This window comes from Drosophila hydei, unplaced genomic scaffold (genome assembly GCF_003285905.1).
Source record: "Drosophila hydei strain 15085-1641.00,03,60 unplaced genomic scaffold, DhydRS2 tig00008119-arrow-pilon, whole genome shotgun sequence".
Classification (NCBI taxonomy): domain Eukaryota; kingdom Metazoa; phylum Arthropoda; class Insecta; order Diptera; family Drosophilidae; genus Drosophila; species Drosophila hydei.
In genome coordinates, this window is record NW_022045830.1 from 112,249 (window position 1) to 130,870 (window position 18,622).

Sequence of the window (18,622 nt, forward strand, 5' to 3'; positions counted from 1 at the left end):
AACATAAATATTTGAATCATATTTCGTGGAAGTTTTGAATTCGTAGAGCTGACTCTATATCTAGAAGAGTTGCCTAGAACTTGCCTTATAGCTTGCTATCTAAGAATTTCTTCACTTTTGACTAAATTCGCCCACTGTATGCCACCTCCTGAAACCAGAAGCGCCTAGCCGTAAAAGCTGAGGCCAACTGATGTTCGCCCTCATGACATGCTTTGACATTAAACACGCCGCCATAAACCGAGCCAAGTGTTTATTTGGGCCAAGTCAAACAAAGGAACTGCTTAAAGCCAAAAGGCATTGCCCAAAAAGACAAAGAAAGGAAGCAACACGCTGCAGGCTCTTAAGCCAAGCGGATTCAACTGTTAATTGCTGATAAAATATGCGCTCACCTGCAGCAGTAGCAGCAAAGCAAACATATGTGTCTGGCTCTGGCCAACATAATGGGCGCTAAATAATTCCTAGGCGGCGGCACACTTTCATGTGTCGCCAGCGCCCCCTGCGCTCATAATTTATAATTAACTAACTGCTCGCATAGCTGGCAGCCGGCAGCTGGCAGCAGGCAGCTGTCTGCGCACAAAATTGGCCAAAGGCAGGGCTCAAAAAAAGCTTTTCCTTTTTTTCTGCATGTGGCACAATGCGGCGTATGCGTAATAAATCAGATGTTATTTTTGCTATGGCACTTCCGTTGCTCCACCCACACACAGAGGTAGAGTCAAATGCAACAATAACTGTAAATTGAGCAGAGCTGATTTATCAGCTAGCAATCGAGGCAAATATCCGGTTGACCAATAAGCCAACTCCCCCCCACCTTCAGGGACTCTTCTATGCAATCAATAAAGAAATACAACTAAATAAAAGCATAATAAATGTCTTTTGCATCATCGGCAGATAGCAACTGGCAAAGAATTGAATTCAAATGGAATAAATTGTGATAATAATTAATGACTGAGAGAATTAATAAAAAGAAAATAAATAATTGGATACGAATTTGCAGCATTTCACACAAATTTAGAATCAAAAAAAAAAAACAAATTTTGACAACTAACTTTAGCTATTAACTGCTGCAGTGACAAGGGTTGGCCACAAGAATGTCAATTATAGTTGCTCCCTCGGGGCGGGGGCCTATGATTCGGTACATTGGAAGAGGAACACGGCACGTGTTAACGTCTGACAGCAAACAAGCTGACAGCTGCCAACTGAAGCCGCACGTGAGGTAACACAAAAGTTTCACTTGAAAATATATTTCAAATACTTTGGCATTGTTACAGTACTGTACAGTGAAGCCTTTGCCTGGCTGGCTGGCTGCCGAGTACTCAGTGTTAAGTCCTCTGGCAAGTACTCAATGCAAAGTCTACTGTGGATAGCAAACAGTTTGCAAAAGTTATTCAAACAATGCAAACGCAAACAATGGTCAAATGCCATCTGAAAGGAACTAACCAAGTGCAAGGCAGGTCTAAACGGAGGCTCATTAAATTGTCTTTCAACAAGTGCAGTAGCATGCAGCATAGAAAAACACAAGAAAGAAACAAATAAAAGTCAGAACAGCAGTGTAGCCGACTATGCAATACCCTGCAATGGTGAAAAGATGGCAGAAAATTTAAGTTTTAAATTTTTCTTGAGAAAAACTAAATTTTAATCAAATTAATTCTAAAAAAAAAATTAAATAATGTTTTAGACATGTAACAAATATTAAAATAAATAAATATTATTAATTATATTTTAAACAAAACAAAATTATTTTATCAAAGTTAAATGTGTGATTTAATGAAATATTAAAACTATTGACCAAGTTTTAAAATTCTTAAAATTATCCGTTTTGACTTTTTTTTTTTTGAAGACATTTTTTATTTATATTTTTTATAATTTTTTTACCGCCTATCTAGTCTTAAACTTACTTTTACTTAAAATAAGCTCAACATTGACTCAAAGCCAATATACTCTTTGGCGCTATGTGAGCAGCGTATGAAAAGCTACATTGAGTTTAGCACAAGGAGCAACAGCTAGCAGAGAAGCTTGCATGTGACAGGGCAGCAAGTTAGGAATTTATATATACAGCTGTGTTCATGAAAATAGTAGTGCGACTGAGCTCTAAATATTGGAGAACAAAATGTTTATATATATTTGGTTGGGATATACTTACAAAAAGTTTAGCGACTCGGTCTGGCGACTCGTGGTGTCGAGCTCCCAGGTGATGAAATTAGCATTTAACGGGATAATAGCAATGGCAAATACAAACAGTTAACAGACCCGACGACATTCACTAATGTGCACAATTTTTTTCACATTTGCATTTGCAGCACTTCTTCAAGCACACACGCACGCAGGCTAAACAAATTGTTGGTATAGCACGCATACGACGACTCATTGGCCGTCTCGCAGCTTTATTAATTGCAGAAAGCGTCTTGATAAGCAGTTAATTAATTGCTGCGTTTATAGTGCGCATTGTTCGCGTGCTGGGCACATTCAAATTGGCATTTCAAATAAACAAATCGTTTCAGTTGCGTAAATGATGTGCCCAAATAATATCAATTGATGCGATTCGCGTTATAAAGCGCGCGCAAGAAACGGTAAACGGACGGCGGCCGTCGCTGTCGGTCAGTTGAAACTGAAAGCGCGAAATGGCGAAATGACGCCAAAGCCTCAAGCAACAAATTGCTCAGAACCAAAAGCAACAGCCGCTGCCGCCATTACGTTGCGTCGTGCACGAACACTAAAACCGAACTGAATTGCGGGATTCCGTGACTGGTGTCAGTGGACGACTGAATGGAGATCAGCCGGCAAGCAAAAGTTCTATTCGACACGAAGCTCATGCACGAACGGACGGCAGAACTTCGGCTGCATTTGTTGCATACTCTGCGCAATAGCTAGGACTTTGGCGCCAAAAGCATGCCAGCTTCGCAACATGTTGCCAAGCACATGCTGCTGGCGCACTTAGAATGTTGCCAGGCATTGCCTGAGAGGCTTGTTGAACAAGCTGACTACATTCTTTTTATTTTGAGTACATTTTAAAATAAAATAAACAGTAAATGCATAAAAAACGGTTGTGCATTTTAATCAACTGTTTATTAATTTAATCTATTTGTTGAGTTCGATGTAGAAACAGTGGCAATTGAGGTTTGCTGGGAACATGCTGCTGGCAACAAGTGTGAGCTTAAAATGTTGCAGCTTATTTTTGTTTTTGTTGCCCTTAGGCATCTGTATGTAAGAATATTAAGAAGTCTCTCTTTTAATTAGCATATTAATTTGTTAATATATATGTGTATATAAATTGCATTTTATGTCGTTTTTATCACACGCACAATCTTTCAATTTCGAAATATAAATTCCTACGCGGAAAATCGTTCAAGACTTAACAAAACGTAACCAATTAAAAAGAGAAAAAATGAGCTGTTAACGACGCGACGTCAAGGCCTCAAGGTCAAGCTTTAAAGAGCCAAGACAGGGCCAATTGTCGTTGACTTTCAATAACGTGTTAACAAAAGCCTTAAACAAACTCGATTTTTATGCAATTGCAAAAAGCAAAAAATAATCATAAATTAATAAAACATATTTAACTTTAGTAAATTCGAATTTTATTGTCTACAAACAGTTTAACAAACAATTTAACAATTTTTTTATGGAAAGGCAACAAGCGAGTGCAGCTCTGTAAATGTGTGAGTCTCTATGTGTGAGTGTGTGTGTGAGCTTGTGGGCGTGTCACGCCATTTAGACTAAGTAGAAGATGCGCTGCAGCATTTACTTGATCTTCTTCAGGAAGTAGCGGCTGGGCGGGCCGTAGTTGGCAGCGGGCAGATGGCCGGATGTGGGTGCAGCTGCATCGAGAGGTTGACGCTGCTCGGTGTCCTCGACAATGATGGGCGCCATGGAGGGCTCCTCGTTGCCGGCTGCCGTGGCTGGGGGCAAATACTGATGGGCAGGTGCGGCCAGCGTCGTCTGCACTTCCTCGCCCGTGTAGGCGGGTGCTGTGGGCGGGCCATAAATGGATGAGGGCAGGGCAGCGGGCTGCTCGGGCTGCTCCAGCTCGGGTGCGCTGGTCGTGGGCAGAACATCGGACACATCGGCAATGGGTGCAAAGTCATCGGCGGTGGCCTGACGTGGTTCCATCTCAGCTGGAGGCGGTCCATAGACGGGCACCTCATCCTTCTTGGTCTTGTACTTGATGAAGTAGACCTCGGGCTTGGACGGCTTGGTGGGTGGCGGTGAGGGAATGACAATATCCTGCTCCTGATCGGGCTTCTTGTGCAGCACATAGATCAGCGTCTTCTCTTCGTTCTGTGGTGGTGGTGGCACGATTGGCGGGCGCAGCGCCGGAGCCGATGGCGCCTTGATGAACACAATCTTGTAATGCTTCTGCTTGGGTCCCAGCTCATGGTGCACGCGTGGCTGCACGGCGTCCTCCTGCTCGAAATCCTTGGGCGGCACATGCACATAGATGTGCTTGTGCACGCGCGTCTCCTGTGGCGCATTGTTATAGCCGCTGGCATGTTGCACTCCCGACAAACGATGCGCCATGTTGTATGAGTCATCGTATGAGTTGAGTGACTCTGCGGCAGGCGCCAGCTGCTCCTCCAGCTGCTGATTGGGTGCCAGGTAGTTCATTTGAGGCTGAGCCGACGTCGGGGCAAAGTTGGCAAACGATTGCTCCTGGGGCAGACCTTGGTAGATGTGTGACGGCGCATTATGCACTGAGATATAGAAAAGAAAGGGAGTTGGAGTTGGAGATAGAGTCGAGCTCCAGTGCAGCATTAAGACACTCACCATTCAAAGGCAGCGCACGCTGGCTCTGCTGCTGTGGTAATCCATAGTAGGGCGATGGCGGCTCAGGACGTGCCTGGACGGCGCCCAGCAGGGCGACACAGCCAATGAGGAGCGAGAAGGCGCGCATGGCAAACACTTTGAGTCTTTGGGTCTCTTTCACACTAAGCTTAGTACACGTAATCCTTGAATTGCTGAACTGTTGATCGACTGGACAGTTGCTGATGCTTGCTTTAGTTTCGACTGCGGCTAGTGGTTCGATTGGAAAGCGCAAATCTCAACTGATGCCCCACTGAACTCGACGACGAGCATTTATATGATTCGATTGGGAGAGCGAAGCGGAGAAGCAGTCAGCAAAAGCAAAGACAGCAACACGCTGAGCAGCTGAACTGGCCAAAATCTCATTACAAAAGGCCACAGCCAAAAATGAATTTAATTAAACATCAAAAGCCGCTAACACACACACACACGCACACGCACGCACGCACACCTGCACAGAGAGCGCGCTGCCTAAAAGAGTTCGTAGCTGGGCAGGAGCTTAACTCTCGAGCTGCCAATGCTGTCCGCTCGTCTTTTGATGTCTCCAAGCGAGAAATTGTACCAAGTTGCAAGCCAAATGCACAGCAACAAAATAACTGGAAAAATACATTTATTTACCGCTAATCGAATGATTGTAAGTGTGTGTGTGTGCGAGTTTGTTGCCAGGGTGGCCTCTTGAATGTTGCCTGGGGCCTGTCGGCGTGGCAACGACACCATCAGCTACGGCTTCCACCAGCCTCAAACTCTGGCCTTAAGGTCGTTTAAAAACGTGCCACTTTTTTTTTGCCACATACACTGAGCGAACATTTTCCATGGCATTTTGTAACTTAACCGAGTTGAAGAATTTAAAATATTCTCAAAACAGAAAATTCTTGTTTTTAGAACAATTTTTAGTAAAATAATTTATAGTAAAAAATAAAAATATTTGTACTTTCATTAAGCATAACATTAATTTTTCCAGAATATAATAAAGCATCAAGTTGCTAGAATATGAAGACCGAAAATGAATACATATACATTTATTTAATTTCAATTACATTTTATTTATTTAAATATTTTTTTGTAATTTTTAAAATTAATTCTTAACAATTTTATAAGCTCTTAAGCTTTTGAATAAAAATATATAAAATACATGACTAAAAGATCTGTTGTATAAGAAATTTTTAATATTTATAAATACTTAAATATTTATATAAAAATGTATAAATTATTAGGTAAAGTATTTTGTTTAAATAAATATTTTCAAGTTCATCAATAATTTCCAGATTTTTCAAACAGCAAAATTTACCAGAAACAGTAAGCAATAGATGCTTCAGCACAATCGTTGCTCAATTTTCTCTGAGTGTAATTTCCAAAATATATCTTACGGATGCGCAAATAGAGAGAAATACACACACAACAACCTTCGTTTGAGTGTGCCAAGTGTTATTTTCACAATTGGAGCACACACTCGAAAATGTTGTGTTGAAAACGAAAGTGACCCACGATTACAAACTTGGACTTGGATGTTCCTACGACCCCGCGCCCCTTCCCATCGCCAAGTTGGTTCCATTGATGGTTCTTCATTCATGACCCGCTGTGGTTGGCTAGCATTGTCGGGGATTTACTTCAGCTGAAGCTGAAGCCCTCGATGCCCAGCCAAAACCATTAAGCAAATATTTATGTCTAACAGCAGTTGGTCCCATTTCAGCTGAACAGGAAATAGCCGCTTAGACAAGGCCGTTGCGTATACGCCAAGTGGGCCGGGCGCGCGCGCATCATCAAAACTGTCAACTGGCAACACTTTCAACACCTACAACACACACAAACAAGCGCGTGAGCCACGAGCTTTTAAACAATTACGAAACAATGAAAAGAAAATCAAATCAAATCAAATCAAAAAGTTTTATAATTGCAGCCAAATAAAATTAAGCAGGTAAAAGTGCTTCCTACGTGAGAGTAATTGACTGCCAAATACCCTGCTTAACTAGTTTAAGAGTTTTAAGTTGAGTTCTACATAGAGAAATATATAAAAACTAAATTTTCCTTTAGTTTCTCTAGTGTAGTGCAGCACTACTATTTTTATGAACAGGTAATATGAATAGGTAACTTGAGCTACATATCACATGTGTTTCATATAGAGATATACTATATGATGCCCGATATCAATAGCTATATGCCCATACATCTATAATTTTAGCTAAGCTCGTTCTTGAATTTCAAAGACCCTTCTTGCGGCTGCCCTGTTTCCAGGGTATCAAGAAAGCTATGAAGCTACCAAAACAAACACTAATTGATGAAATTGTATAAAGAAAGAGATAGATTGAGAGGGAGTAAGCAGCATAAAAATGAGTTTAAGCACTCGAATCTACGTTGGCCACAAATTATCAAACGTAATTGAAGCGCGTCTGCGAGAGAAATTGTATTTAGGTATTTAAAAGGTGAGACGGCGACAGGCAACAGGTCGGCGGCTGCTTCTGCTGCTGCTTTACGTCATCGTCAGCAACAGCAACAACAGCAATTGAAATTGGTGCACTTGGACATGCTGAGGAAGCCAAGTGCCGACAGCGAGCTGTAGCAGAGGGCGCAAAAGGTAACAAAGCAGCTGCAACACGAGGCGATCGCGTTGCGACATCACCTCAAAAAGGCGCTGTGCAGGGGGCGGGGCAGTTGTCTGCTCAAAATCAGGTCACCTGTGCAGTAGCTGCCGCCAAGTGGCAGCCAGCGAGGCGACTTTTTTACTTTTGTCTTTGCCTTTGTCTTCGGGTCTCCACATTGGCATTGCCTGCACTTAGCGCGACTTATTGGCATTTGCGTTTGCCCTTCGTACGATTTGGGCTGTGAACGTGTGTGCCAGGTCATCTTATTTTATTTTTTGGTGGGTATTTCCACAACGCATTTCTGGCAGCTTATAAATAGACTGATGCTCTGAAGAATGCACTTGAGCCGGCGTTGTTGCCACTTGTTGCACTCAAGTGCCACCTGACTGTTCACAAAAAAATTGTTGTCTATCATTGCCACAGCGTTTCATCGACTCTGCTGCTATTGTGGTTGTTGTTGTTGTTCTTGTTGTTGTTTGTGAGGGAGCCAGGCGATGCTTTGGAGGCCCCGTCATTGAGATGCGACCCTACAAGTCGATTAGTTGGTCAATGCCTCCATAGCCAGCGCGTTCAACGCTGCTAAGACGAACTCTACTCAAAAAGTGGCCCAGTCTGCTGTCTGCTGTCGGCAGCTATTTTCAGCTAATAGAATCCAAAGAGGCCTTATCAAGGACTCCTTCGCTCAAGGTATGAGATCCATAGATATACTTCAATCAACAGTGTTACTTTAATTGCTTGTTAAACAATTTACAGAAAATTATAAAAAAAAAGTTTTCAATTTTTTTAAATACAAATTTAAATTTTTGAACAATATTAAAAAATTAAAAAAAATTGAAACAAAATTTTGTTCAATTATTATAAATAAAATTCAATACAAATTATTTTAGTTTACGTATTGCAATTAGTTTATATAACTGCGCTTTCTTATTTAAAAAAAAAATGTATATATTTTTATATTTTGTATACACTTTATATTATTTTCTATTTTATTTATTTGTTTTCTATATTTTATATTATTTTATTTTAACTATTTAGTTATTATTACTTATTTTGCCAATTTTAACATTTTGCAATTTTTTATTAAATATTTTTATCAAATCAAATAAAGTTATTTAATTTTTATGAATTTCACTTTTACCACAAAGAGCAAAAATAGAGTAAAAAGCATGAAAATCTTGGCAAAGTGTGTTACACATTTAAACGCTTCAACCTACATTAAACAAATTATGACAATTTGTAAATGAGTGTCATGAACGCCTTCAGCGCATCGCATTCCCCGCCGTTGCCATCGCAACCACTCGACACAGGAGGCTCAACTTGAGCCGACGCTTCGCGGCGTCGCGCCGATGCAAAGCTAAACCAAAATGTTTGTTGACAAACCGTTCGAGCAAATTACTTAATGGCTTAGCCAGATAATGGCGATAATGATGATTGAATATGATAATGATGGCACAGGTAGCAGCTCACCTGGAAGCTGTCTGCCTCTCTGTGTGTGTGTGCGTAGCCCAGTTTAAATTTATTTAAGTGTTCCATTTAAAGCACATTCATTTGAACATTTGATATTTATTTCTTTATGTTTTTGCTAGTTTCTGCAGACATTAGGCCTGAAAATGAAAACAAGAGTGATCTAATCGGGAGTGCCCGACTAGAAGATACTCTGTATCCCGCGCAGATCTGCTTCTCCAATCAATCTTCCTTATTGTCACTTTAATAATAATTAAGTAGAAATATAAATAGGTTTTTTATAAATATTTATATATATATATACATCTATTTTAATTGATAATATATTTTTTTCTAGTTTTTCTTTACCCAGTAGAATGTAAATAAATGGAAATTCCAATAAATTTCAATCAGTAAATTGTAACATAATTAATTACATCGAAAATGTTATGTTTTTTTATTTAATTTACTAGTGTTATTTATTGTTTTCTAGTTCTTACTTGGAGCACTACTATTTCTATGAACAACAGATTTTTAATGCATCTTTCTAACAGCATCAAAAGCAAATGGATTCTCGCTGAAAGTAACGGGACTTTTTCTCATTTCTAGTTTTTGAATTCCACTCTAGACAAAAATTGGGAATCTTTTGATTTTTCAACGGAAAAAGTAAAGTTTCATTTGCTTATGTTTTGTATAGCCTAGCACTACTATTTTTATGAACAACACAACATTATGCTCTCTAACCCCTAATAAATCTTATTTTTAATCAATGTAATTTTCTTTTATTTTAATTAAGCTTAATTTATATTTTGAAAATTCAATTTGCTCCATTTTATTAATATTTCTTATTGCAATAACATTTGTTTTTCGTTTTATTTTGATATTTACAATTGTTAGTATATCTACATTATTTGCTTAACTTGATTTCTGTTTTCCAGCGGCCTTCAATCAGTGTGCGACGTCTCCAACGATTATCTTGTTAATTAACGCTCAACACTGAACGATTTGAGTCTCGTTTTTTTTTTTGTTTTTATTTTTATTTATATTTTGTTTCGTATTTTTTTTCTATTTGTGTCTATTCATGTGAAATACACATTTTGCCGAATGAAGCACAGTGGGCGGGTGGGCTGGCTAACCCACAGACCAAATGACTGTCGAGCTATGCACAAGGTCGTTTAATTTGACGCTAAGCGAGCGCCATCGCAATAGCAATCGCAATTATCGTGCTCTGTCTTATATAACGTATACGACCCGTAGGAAGTAATTTAAATTGGAGTTACACGAGTGCTTCTGCTTCAGGTTTTGGCTTCTTTTTCTTGTTTTCATTTTGTAACGCCCACCTGCCACATCAGTGCTTGGCAATTGGTGTGCAGATGGCCAGGTGGACAGGTGGGTGGCCAGGTGGACGGTTGGCATTTGCGTGGCTTGTTGTGGGTGCAGTGCTGATGTCATGTGAGGTATCCATGGCTCTTCAATTACAATGAATAATGAGCATTAATGGGCGCCGACAAAAGGGTCCTAGCCTTCGAATCGACCAGAAAACTCAAATGAAAGCTATGTCTACAAGCCTGTGTATGAGTAAGCCTATTTTTTACCCGAGCACGTCGCTAAAGTGGAAACAATCAAATGTTTTAATGGAGCTTAAGTGCTTGATAATTTCTAGGAATTGACACTTGAAAGAGAATAGAATGTATTCAATTAAGACTTAAATTTAATGTATATATTATTTTATAGTTTAATTTCACTATTATTTTTTATGAATTTATTTGAGAATTTGAAATTTGTGAAGTATTTTATCGCTAGTTAGAACCATTTGTTCACTGTGTACTTTCGTCTCAGATCAATAAACTTTAATGGCTAAAAGTGACGCATATCTTGGCTCGAAATGCCATTAAAAAGGCGAAAGTTCAGAAACCTTCTGCAAATAATTACAATAATTAAGGGAGGCGACACGAAAAATGTGGAATAGAAAGAGAAACATGACGTGATTAGAGAAAGAGAAAACATTGACATTGAATTATAATGCCGCGTGCAGGGCACACAAAAAATAATGAATAATTGTGGTTTGAATGCAATAAGTGCGTACATAAAGTGAAGTAGAGTCAAGTAAATAAAGATCAACAAACACGCACAAAGAGCTTTTTTATTTGCTGCCCACCATGACAGAGACATAAAAGTTCAAACTACGCAAAACCACAAAAATATAAAAGGAGTATGATAAGCACAGGTGGGCGGCGGGCGTAAGGTGAACCAAAGCACGGCAAATCAATGAATGCAACAAAAGGCAGCAATAGCAACAACAGTTAACGGTTAGGCGTACAAGGCGTGACACACACACACACACACGCACTCTTTGAGGGAGTCTAATGCCTACAAAGCCTGACACGCACTTACAAATCGATTTGTTTCGCTGACGTATCTCATGGATGCCGCCAATGCCAGTGCATGTATCTGCAACTCACTCTTGCTAGCTGTGTGTGCTTAAGTGCGAGTGTGTGTGTGTGTGTATGTGTGTGTCATGTTTCATTGAGTACAATGCCTAGTTAAATACTGTTGCCGCCGCAATTTGTATCTCGCACTTTGTTTATTTATGCTGTCATCTGCTATTGTTTGGCGCTAAGAGTGCACCGCTCGCTCGCCTTGGCCCCCCTCTATCAGCCACAATCTGCTTTTGGCCAGCGCACACAAGCACACACAGAGCATTTCGTTAGCCATTTGCAGTCAATCACAACATTTGCTGCCGCAAACTTTGCATTTGCCATTCAGTTTGTGGAGCCCCAAACGAATTCGCTTGTCAGCGCTTGTTTTGCGCTGGGCTCTTTGACTCGTTTTGGTTTTCGGGTTCGTTTTGACTCTCGACCATCATTTGTGTTTACCCTGGCGGCTTAACTGGCAATTAAACATGTATTTGCAGGCGCTCTGCCACTAAATCGCATGCGATGCCGTACCCTTCCCCCTTCCCCTTTTTTCGGCTGGAGGACTTAGTGGCATACGCCTAGTCGAGTGCGCAAAAAGATTTATGGGGGAATTTTATGTGCATTTAGCTTCAATTAAAAAGTTTGTTTTTTTTGGGCGCACTTGACGTATACGCAACATGGTCAAGCGTATATATAGACTAGATGTAGAGTATTTTTAAATGCTGCAGTGATAAGCAAATGCAGCACATATCATATTTGCTCAAATTGACATGCAATTTAACATGTAGTTAAATGTCAATGACTTCACTTTGACTATCAAAGCTATACTAAGTTTCCTACTATCAACAGTTAACAGTTGATATATCCAGCTGCTAAATGTTATATCATTTAATCTGTATATCAAAAAAGCTGTTAAAATAAAGTTTCTTCATCCAACTGTTAATATTAACAATTGGAACTTCTTTTAAATATTTTACAATATGTTTAATATATAATTTTTATATACTTTTTTTAGAGATATTTCTTTCGATTTACAGTGAAAATAATTATAAAAATATTTCACTATTCATGCAAAAACCCTTTTCAAGGTCAAGTACGACTCTGTAAAATTTGTAATGTGGCGCCATCTATGTGCCGTGTTTGTGCTGCTTATCAGTAACTCAGCTGTTCGCTTCGTCTTCTGCTCTTACTAACTACCTTGAGCAAGTTCAGCGCGAAAGCTTTGCCGTCGAACCTCAAAGAAGCCAAAGAAAATAAACAACGCAAAGACGAAGTGGAAAGATTAAACAACAAAAAATACAACACAATAATTCACAAATGCGGGCAGTTATCAACTGCAATTCCGCACGAGAAGATCCGCAACCAGACGTAGAGACCAGACTAGAGACTTGAACTAAATAGGTCTGTGGAAATATGGAAGTATTAGATGACGACGACAACTACAGCGAGCAGGTGAGTTTAATGCGTGCTTATCTCATCACATTCTCAAATGCAAACTCTGTGTATACCCTGTACACATAAGAAGAGAGAGAGTCTATTTAGTCATAATCAAATATTTGAGTGTTGAGTTCGAGTATTCCAAATTCAAAAACTGCTTAGCTAACACACTAAGTCACACTCTAAGAGCTCTGGAACAGAGCATGCTGCAACTGGTAACATTCGATCTGAATGAATTTTTCTATTTATATTTGTTCAGCTGATTCTGGTGCAACAAAACCTGCGCTCGATGCCCCCTGAAGTGGTGCAGCGCTATGCCGAGATTACGGAACACTTGGACTTGAGTAATAATTGCCTCAAGGATCTCTCCTGGCTGGCGGCGTTCGAGCAGCTGCGTTATCTGGTCCTGGATGGCAATCGCTTGCACGAGTCGCAGCTGCGCACGTTGGCTGTGCCGCTGCCACAGCTGGAGGTGCTGATGTTGAACAAAAACGAGGTGTGTGGCAAGTGCATATGCTCGCTAAGCTGTAATTATAGGGTATCTCAATTGCAGTTCAGTGATCTGGCAGCAACAATCCGGCTTATCAGACGACTCTTTCCCAACATACAGTACCTAAGTCTCCATGGCAATCCCATTTGCCCCGATGGCCTCCACTTGCAGCCGTTCTCCAGCTACTTAGATTATGATTACGCATACTACAGGTGGGCAAATCAATTAGCTATTCAACTCAATTCAATATACATTTTCTCTTTATTTTTAGCAATTTTATCGCACAATCGCTTGTTAAACTGAAATTTCTTGATCACGCACTGGTCAAACGTTCCTTCAGCTATGAGAGCTTTCCCCTCAAGCGATACGATAGAGCTGGCAATTCACCTGTAAGCACAACAAGACTCTGAAGATTTCCAGATATAAATTCCTTATTTACTTGACTTAACTGATAAAATCTCAATGATATAAATCATAAATACCTGTATTTTTATAACAGAAAAAACTGCTTTTAGCTACGACATGCACCCATTATTTGTGATAAAAGCTCAAATGTTGAAGCTTTTATTGGCAGGCGAACAAGCGCATAAAACATAAAGCGCAAAAATAAATTAAAGCACAACTTTAAAATACCACGTAAAATTTAGCAAAAACATATGAAACATATCTAGAAAATTTTTTGAAAATTTAAAAAATAAAATTTTAAATAAATATAAGAGCAAAAATCATATAACACAAAAACTATAATGTTTTAATAATTAGAAATATATGTATGCATAGAAAACATAAAAAAATTGAACGAAAAATAGAAAAATATATTTAAAAACACTGAAATGAAAATATAAACAAATATACTATTTTTTAGCTATAGCAACAAATAATCTGTTTTTATTTCAATTAACAAATATATGTATTTATTTATTTTTAAGAATATTTCCTTTATTTTCTCTATTTTGTAAGTATCATAAAAAACAAGCATTTGGAATCAAGTCAGGTACAAAATGATTACGCAAAAGCAAACCTCCTCTTGCTTTTGGCTTTACAGGGTATATGAATATATAAACATTAGACAGCTTCACAGACATATTTTCAGTTCGCCTTTCGCCGGCCGGCAGAACAGATAGAGAAGGACAGCAGCAAAGAGTGATAGCGATAAAGGCGAACCATATGGGAACAGCCGCTATATAAAGAATATAGAAAACAAGATCAGCTTCAGTTTATTGCGAACGCTCAAGAAGTTAACTGGCGGCTCAATCAATCAGTCTCAATATGGCAAATTCCACGGCACAGCCCAAATACACAAAGGTAAGTAAACAGCCGTATGAGTGTATAGAACGTATCTATTGCTGATATAGTATATATATATATATATATATATATATATATATATATATAGTATATATGTATATAACAAACAAATATAATGAGTGCAGAATATCAATTGCATGACTAGAGTTAGCAACAGACTGCGCCAAGTAGTTGGCAGAAACTTGGCTCCTTGAACTGCATATATTATAGTTGAACAAAAAAGTGTTTTCATTAGTTATTAAATTTACAAAATGAAATAAGTGCAACTCGAAATCGTTATCGTATAATTCAGTTTGTTTTGAGTTTGCAAAGCCTGTTAAAAACAAACGTAATGAAAACTGGTTTTGTGTCGCAACATTCAAGAATTTCAACCCCTTCATGTCTGTATATATAATCATATAACGTATATATTTTATATGTGAGTGAACGACCAAAGCGCGATATGTTTTAAATAATTGTGTTGATATACTTAATTTGTTGATAAACCTAATTCGTTGTGCTCCCGCCCATCTGGCGCTTTATCAGCTGACAATGACAAGCACTCTTCAAACATAACTAAGAGGGTATAGTAGACTCAATATATATATAGGTATATATATACTTTTATGCCTGATATGCAAAGTTTATAACTGTAGAAAAGCTAACAAAACAAAATTGAAGATAAGCTGCATGGAAATTGTGATATATATTATAAAGACTAAGTCTGTAGCTTTGACTATCCATGGAAGCCATATAATATGGTAGTTAGAAGAGGTATAACTATTATTATATTATATCTATCTATATATATAAATTTCTGAAAAATTCTTATAAAACTTGAAATATTATTTATTATATTTATAAATATTTATTACAATCTTTAAATAGAATTTAAATTGCATTAGTCGCTGAGCTCTTCGACTGGCTACGTTTATAATCTGAAGCAAGTTTTTCTTTTTGTAAATTCTAAAATATTTAAGGACAGACGATGAAGTAGTGGATGTGATGGGCTGAGAGATAAAAAATATAGCCTGATCTTTTGCAGGCAGAAGTCTTGAAAATAGTGTAGGTGTATATATAATATATAGATAGTATATAGTATAATAATATATATATACAAATTGTGTGTCTTATATAGAATATGTATATATATATATATATATATTATATAGTATACATAAAGTATGATATATAAGTATATAGATGCTGGTTCGTGTCCTGTTGTATGTCTGGATGAGATGAGAGATGTGCAATAATGGGCAGATTCTATATCTTTATTCTATATATATATATATATATATATCTCAACTGGTTGGTAGACCAAGAAGATATATCTATATTCTATATCTATATATATCCCTCTATATCTATGCCTACTTAGATGTTCAACATCATTAAGTATATATTGAGCTAAAGACAGACTAAAGAATCCAAATGCCTTGCTCTGGGAACCGCCCAAGCTTCATTATAACAAAAGTATATACATTTATAAATAGCACAGGCATCTATAGTCCCGTTCTTGATCTGTTGAACTCTTTATAAAGTATTATCTCAATTTTCATTGCATACACAACTTCAACAACAAATAATCATATAATTATTATATTGCCTGCGTGGGCTCTGGTAATCACCGAGTTGATAAGGAACCAACACAATATGAGACTAGTTGCGCTCGCGTCAACAAGTCAAGTGGGTAGTTGGATACCCTGTTTAGCGCAGTTTAAATATTTTAATCACATGTCTTTTGTGAATTATTATGGATGCGTTAAGTGAACATTAAATGACTCAAAAACTGCACTTTAGCAAATTGCCTCTGACAATGTCATCAAATGCTGATGCTCAATTTATGAAGTCTGTTTTGAATTGAGATTGGAATTTCAATTGTATTTACATTGAGCAAAACTGTCGCGTGTTTAGCCTGACTGACAACTCGTTAAGATCGTAATAAGTAAGCAAGGGGCAGAGGTCGCTGATGAAGTGGCGCAAATTAGTCACGCGGCAGGTGGTGCAGCTGGCTTGCTACAGCTCCGGCTATGAGCGCTGCCCTCCTGCCTACAGTGAGGTAACACTTTGACAGCCACTGAGAATTTACATATGCCATCCCCACTTGCAGCTCTTCATCAACAATGAGTTCGTTGACGCGGTATCCGGCAAGACTTTTGCCACCCAAAATCCGGCCACAGGCAAGGAGATCGTCCAGGTGGCCGAGGGCAGCAAGGTGAGCCAGCAAGTCGAATGCAAATTACTTTTCTTATCTTATGTGCATGCCCTTCCTTGGCCTAGGCTGATGTGGATCTAGCTGTGGCTGCTGCCAAGAAGGCCTTCCATCGTGGCTCCGCCTGGCGTCAAATGAGTCCGTTGCAGCGCACAAACCTGATGAACAAGTGAGTGGCTTTGCCTTCCGTTCTCTTTCCTATTAACGGCCAAACCTTTGCAGATTGTGTGAGCTCATGGAGCGCGACAAGCACTTCCTGGCCAGCATTGAGACCCAGGACAATGGCAAGCCGTATGCGGAGGCACTCTTCGACGTTACCATCTCGATCATGACGCTGCAGTACTATGCTGGCTGGACGGACAAGTTCTTTGGCGATACCATACCCGCTGGTGGCTTCATTGCAATGACTCGCAAGGAGCCTGTGGGTGTGGTGGGTCAGATTATACCCTGGAACTATCCATTGCTGATGCTGGCCTGGAAGTGGGGACCCGCTCTGGCCGTCGGCTGCACCATCGTCATGAAGCCTGCGGAGCAAACACCGCTCACAGCCCTCCATATGGCTGCGCTTGCCAAGGAAGCTGGCTTCCCGGCGGGTGTCATCAATGTGATAAACGGCTTTGGACCCACTGCAGGTGCTGCTATCAGCGAGCATCCGGACATTGCCAAGGTGGCGTTCACCGGCTCCGTGGACATTGGACGCGTCGTGATGCAGGCGGCAGCCACCTCCAATCTGAAACGCGTCTCCCTGGAGCTGGGCGGCAAGAGTCCAGTCGTTGTATTCGAGGACGCAGATAGTGAGTATGGCATGAGCCAACTTTGAGAACTTCCATTGCATTGGTTTGCCCTGCAGTTGACTATGCTGTGGACACCACCCACGAGGCGCTGTTCTCCAATCACGGCCAGAGCTGCTGCGCAGGCAGTCGCACCTATGTGCACGAGAAGATCTACGACAAGTTCGTGGAGAAGGCTGCTGCCAAGGCCAAGGCGCGCACCGTGGGCAATCCCTTCGACGAGAAGGTGCTGCAGGGCCCTCAAATCGATGAGGAAATGATGACCAAAGTGCTGGGCTACATTGAGAGCGGCAAGCAGCAGGGCGCCAAGCTGCAGGCGGGCGGCAAACGTATTGGCAATGTGGGCTACTTCATTGAGCCCACCGTCTTCTCCGACGTCAAGGATGATATGCGCATTGCCCAGGAGGAGGTATAGCTAAACTGAATACTTATCCTTTCAACAATTGTAAATACAATCGCCTTTCAGATCTTTGGACCCGTTCAGTCCATCTTCAAGTTCAGTTCCATTGACGAGATGATCGATCGGGCCAACAATGTGCAGTACGGCCTGGCCGCCGGCATCATCACCAACGACATCAACAAGGCCATGAAGTTCGCCAACAGCGTGGACGCCGGCTCCGTGTGGATCAACTGCTATGATGCCGTTCTGCCGCAAACACCATTCGGTGGCTACAAGCACTCCGGCATAGGTCGCGAACTGGGCAAGGATGGCCTGGACAACTATTTGGAGACCAAGACCATCACAATGAAGCTGCTCTAAGAAGGTGGGCTCCACTTTGTATTTGGAATATTTGTATTTTATTTGCACCTTTCGGCTTTGTGGTTAGACTATTGCATTTCAATTAAAATCTACACTTCGAAAACTAAACACGATTAAATTATTTTTATATAAATTAAAACGAGGCACGAGTTTACTTAGCTTAGGCTTAGTTAATATCATTGAATTGTTCGAAACCTTTTTTGATTTTTTCTTTTTTTTTGTGGTATTTTAGCAGACAGAGAAGCGGAAATTTGAAATATCCTTGAAGAAGTAGAGAAAAATATGTAAATCTGAATTATTAAACAATATATTTGTGCTTGAGCAGCATACAAGTTGAGGTCTGACGCGATCGGAAGTAATTTTCTTTTTTAGCTAAAGTGAACTTTCTTTTTGTAAATAATATAATTTA

The 18,622-nt window shown here is 39.7% G+C and overlaps 3 protein-coding genes across 4 annotated transcripts; 2 read left to right on the forward strand and 1 right to left on the reverse strand.

Annotated features, from left to right (window-relative positions):
• Positions 1-3,735: 3,735 nt before the first annotated feature.
• On the reverse strand, positions 3,736-4,885 carry LOC111597767 (proline-rich extensin-like protein EPR1). The gene is made up of 2 exons (XM_023312625.2): positions 4,759-4,885; positions 3,736-4,685 (listed from the first exon to the last, which is right to left on the reverse strand). Exons 1-2 carry the CDS (start codon positions 4,883-4,885, stop codon positions 3,736-3,738), a joined length of 1,077 nt encoding a protein of 358 aa, XP_023168393.2.
• A 7,728-nt stretch (positions 4,886-12,613) lies between these two features.
• LOC111597766 (leucine-rich melanocyte differentiation-associated protein) lies at positions 12,614-13,739 on the forward strand. Its single transcript, XM_023312624.2, has 4 exons — positions 12,614-12,685; positions 12,930-13,166; positions 13,224-13,372; positions 13,432-13,739. Exons 1-4 carry the CDS (start codon positions 12,647-12,649, stop codon positions 13,568-13,570), a joined length of 564 nt encoding a protein of 187 aa, XP_023168392.2. The 5' UTR covers positions 12,614-12,646; the 3' UTR covers positions 13,571-13,739.
• Positions 13,740-14,264: 525 nt separating this feature from the next.
• On the forward strand, positions 14,265-18,356 carry LOC111597763 (aldehyde dehydrogenase, mitochondrial). 2 transcript variants are annotated; one of them, XM_023312619.2, is made up of 6 exons: positions 14,265-14,465; positions 16,561-16,665; positions 16,731-16,831; positions 16,885-17,456; positions 17,513-17,862; positions 17,920-18,350. In XM_023312619.2, exons 1-6 carry the CDS (start codon positions 14,430-14,432, stop codon positions 18,211-18,213), a joined length of 1,458 nt encoding a protein of 485 aa, XP_023168387.2. In that variant the 5' UTR covers positions 14,265-14,429; the 3' UTR covers positions 18,214-18,350. The 2 variants fall into 2 exon arrangements, with proteins under 2 accessions (XP_023168387.2, XP_023168386.2); XM_023312618.2 differs by lacking the exon at positions 14,265-14,465 and adding an exon at positions 16,369-16,509 and having other exon boundaries at positions 17,920-18,356.
• The last annotated feature ends 266 nt before the right edge of the window (positions 18,357-18,622 follow it).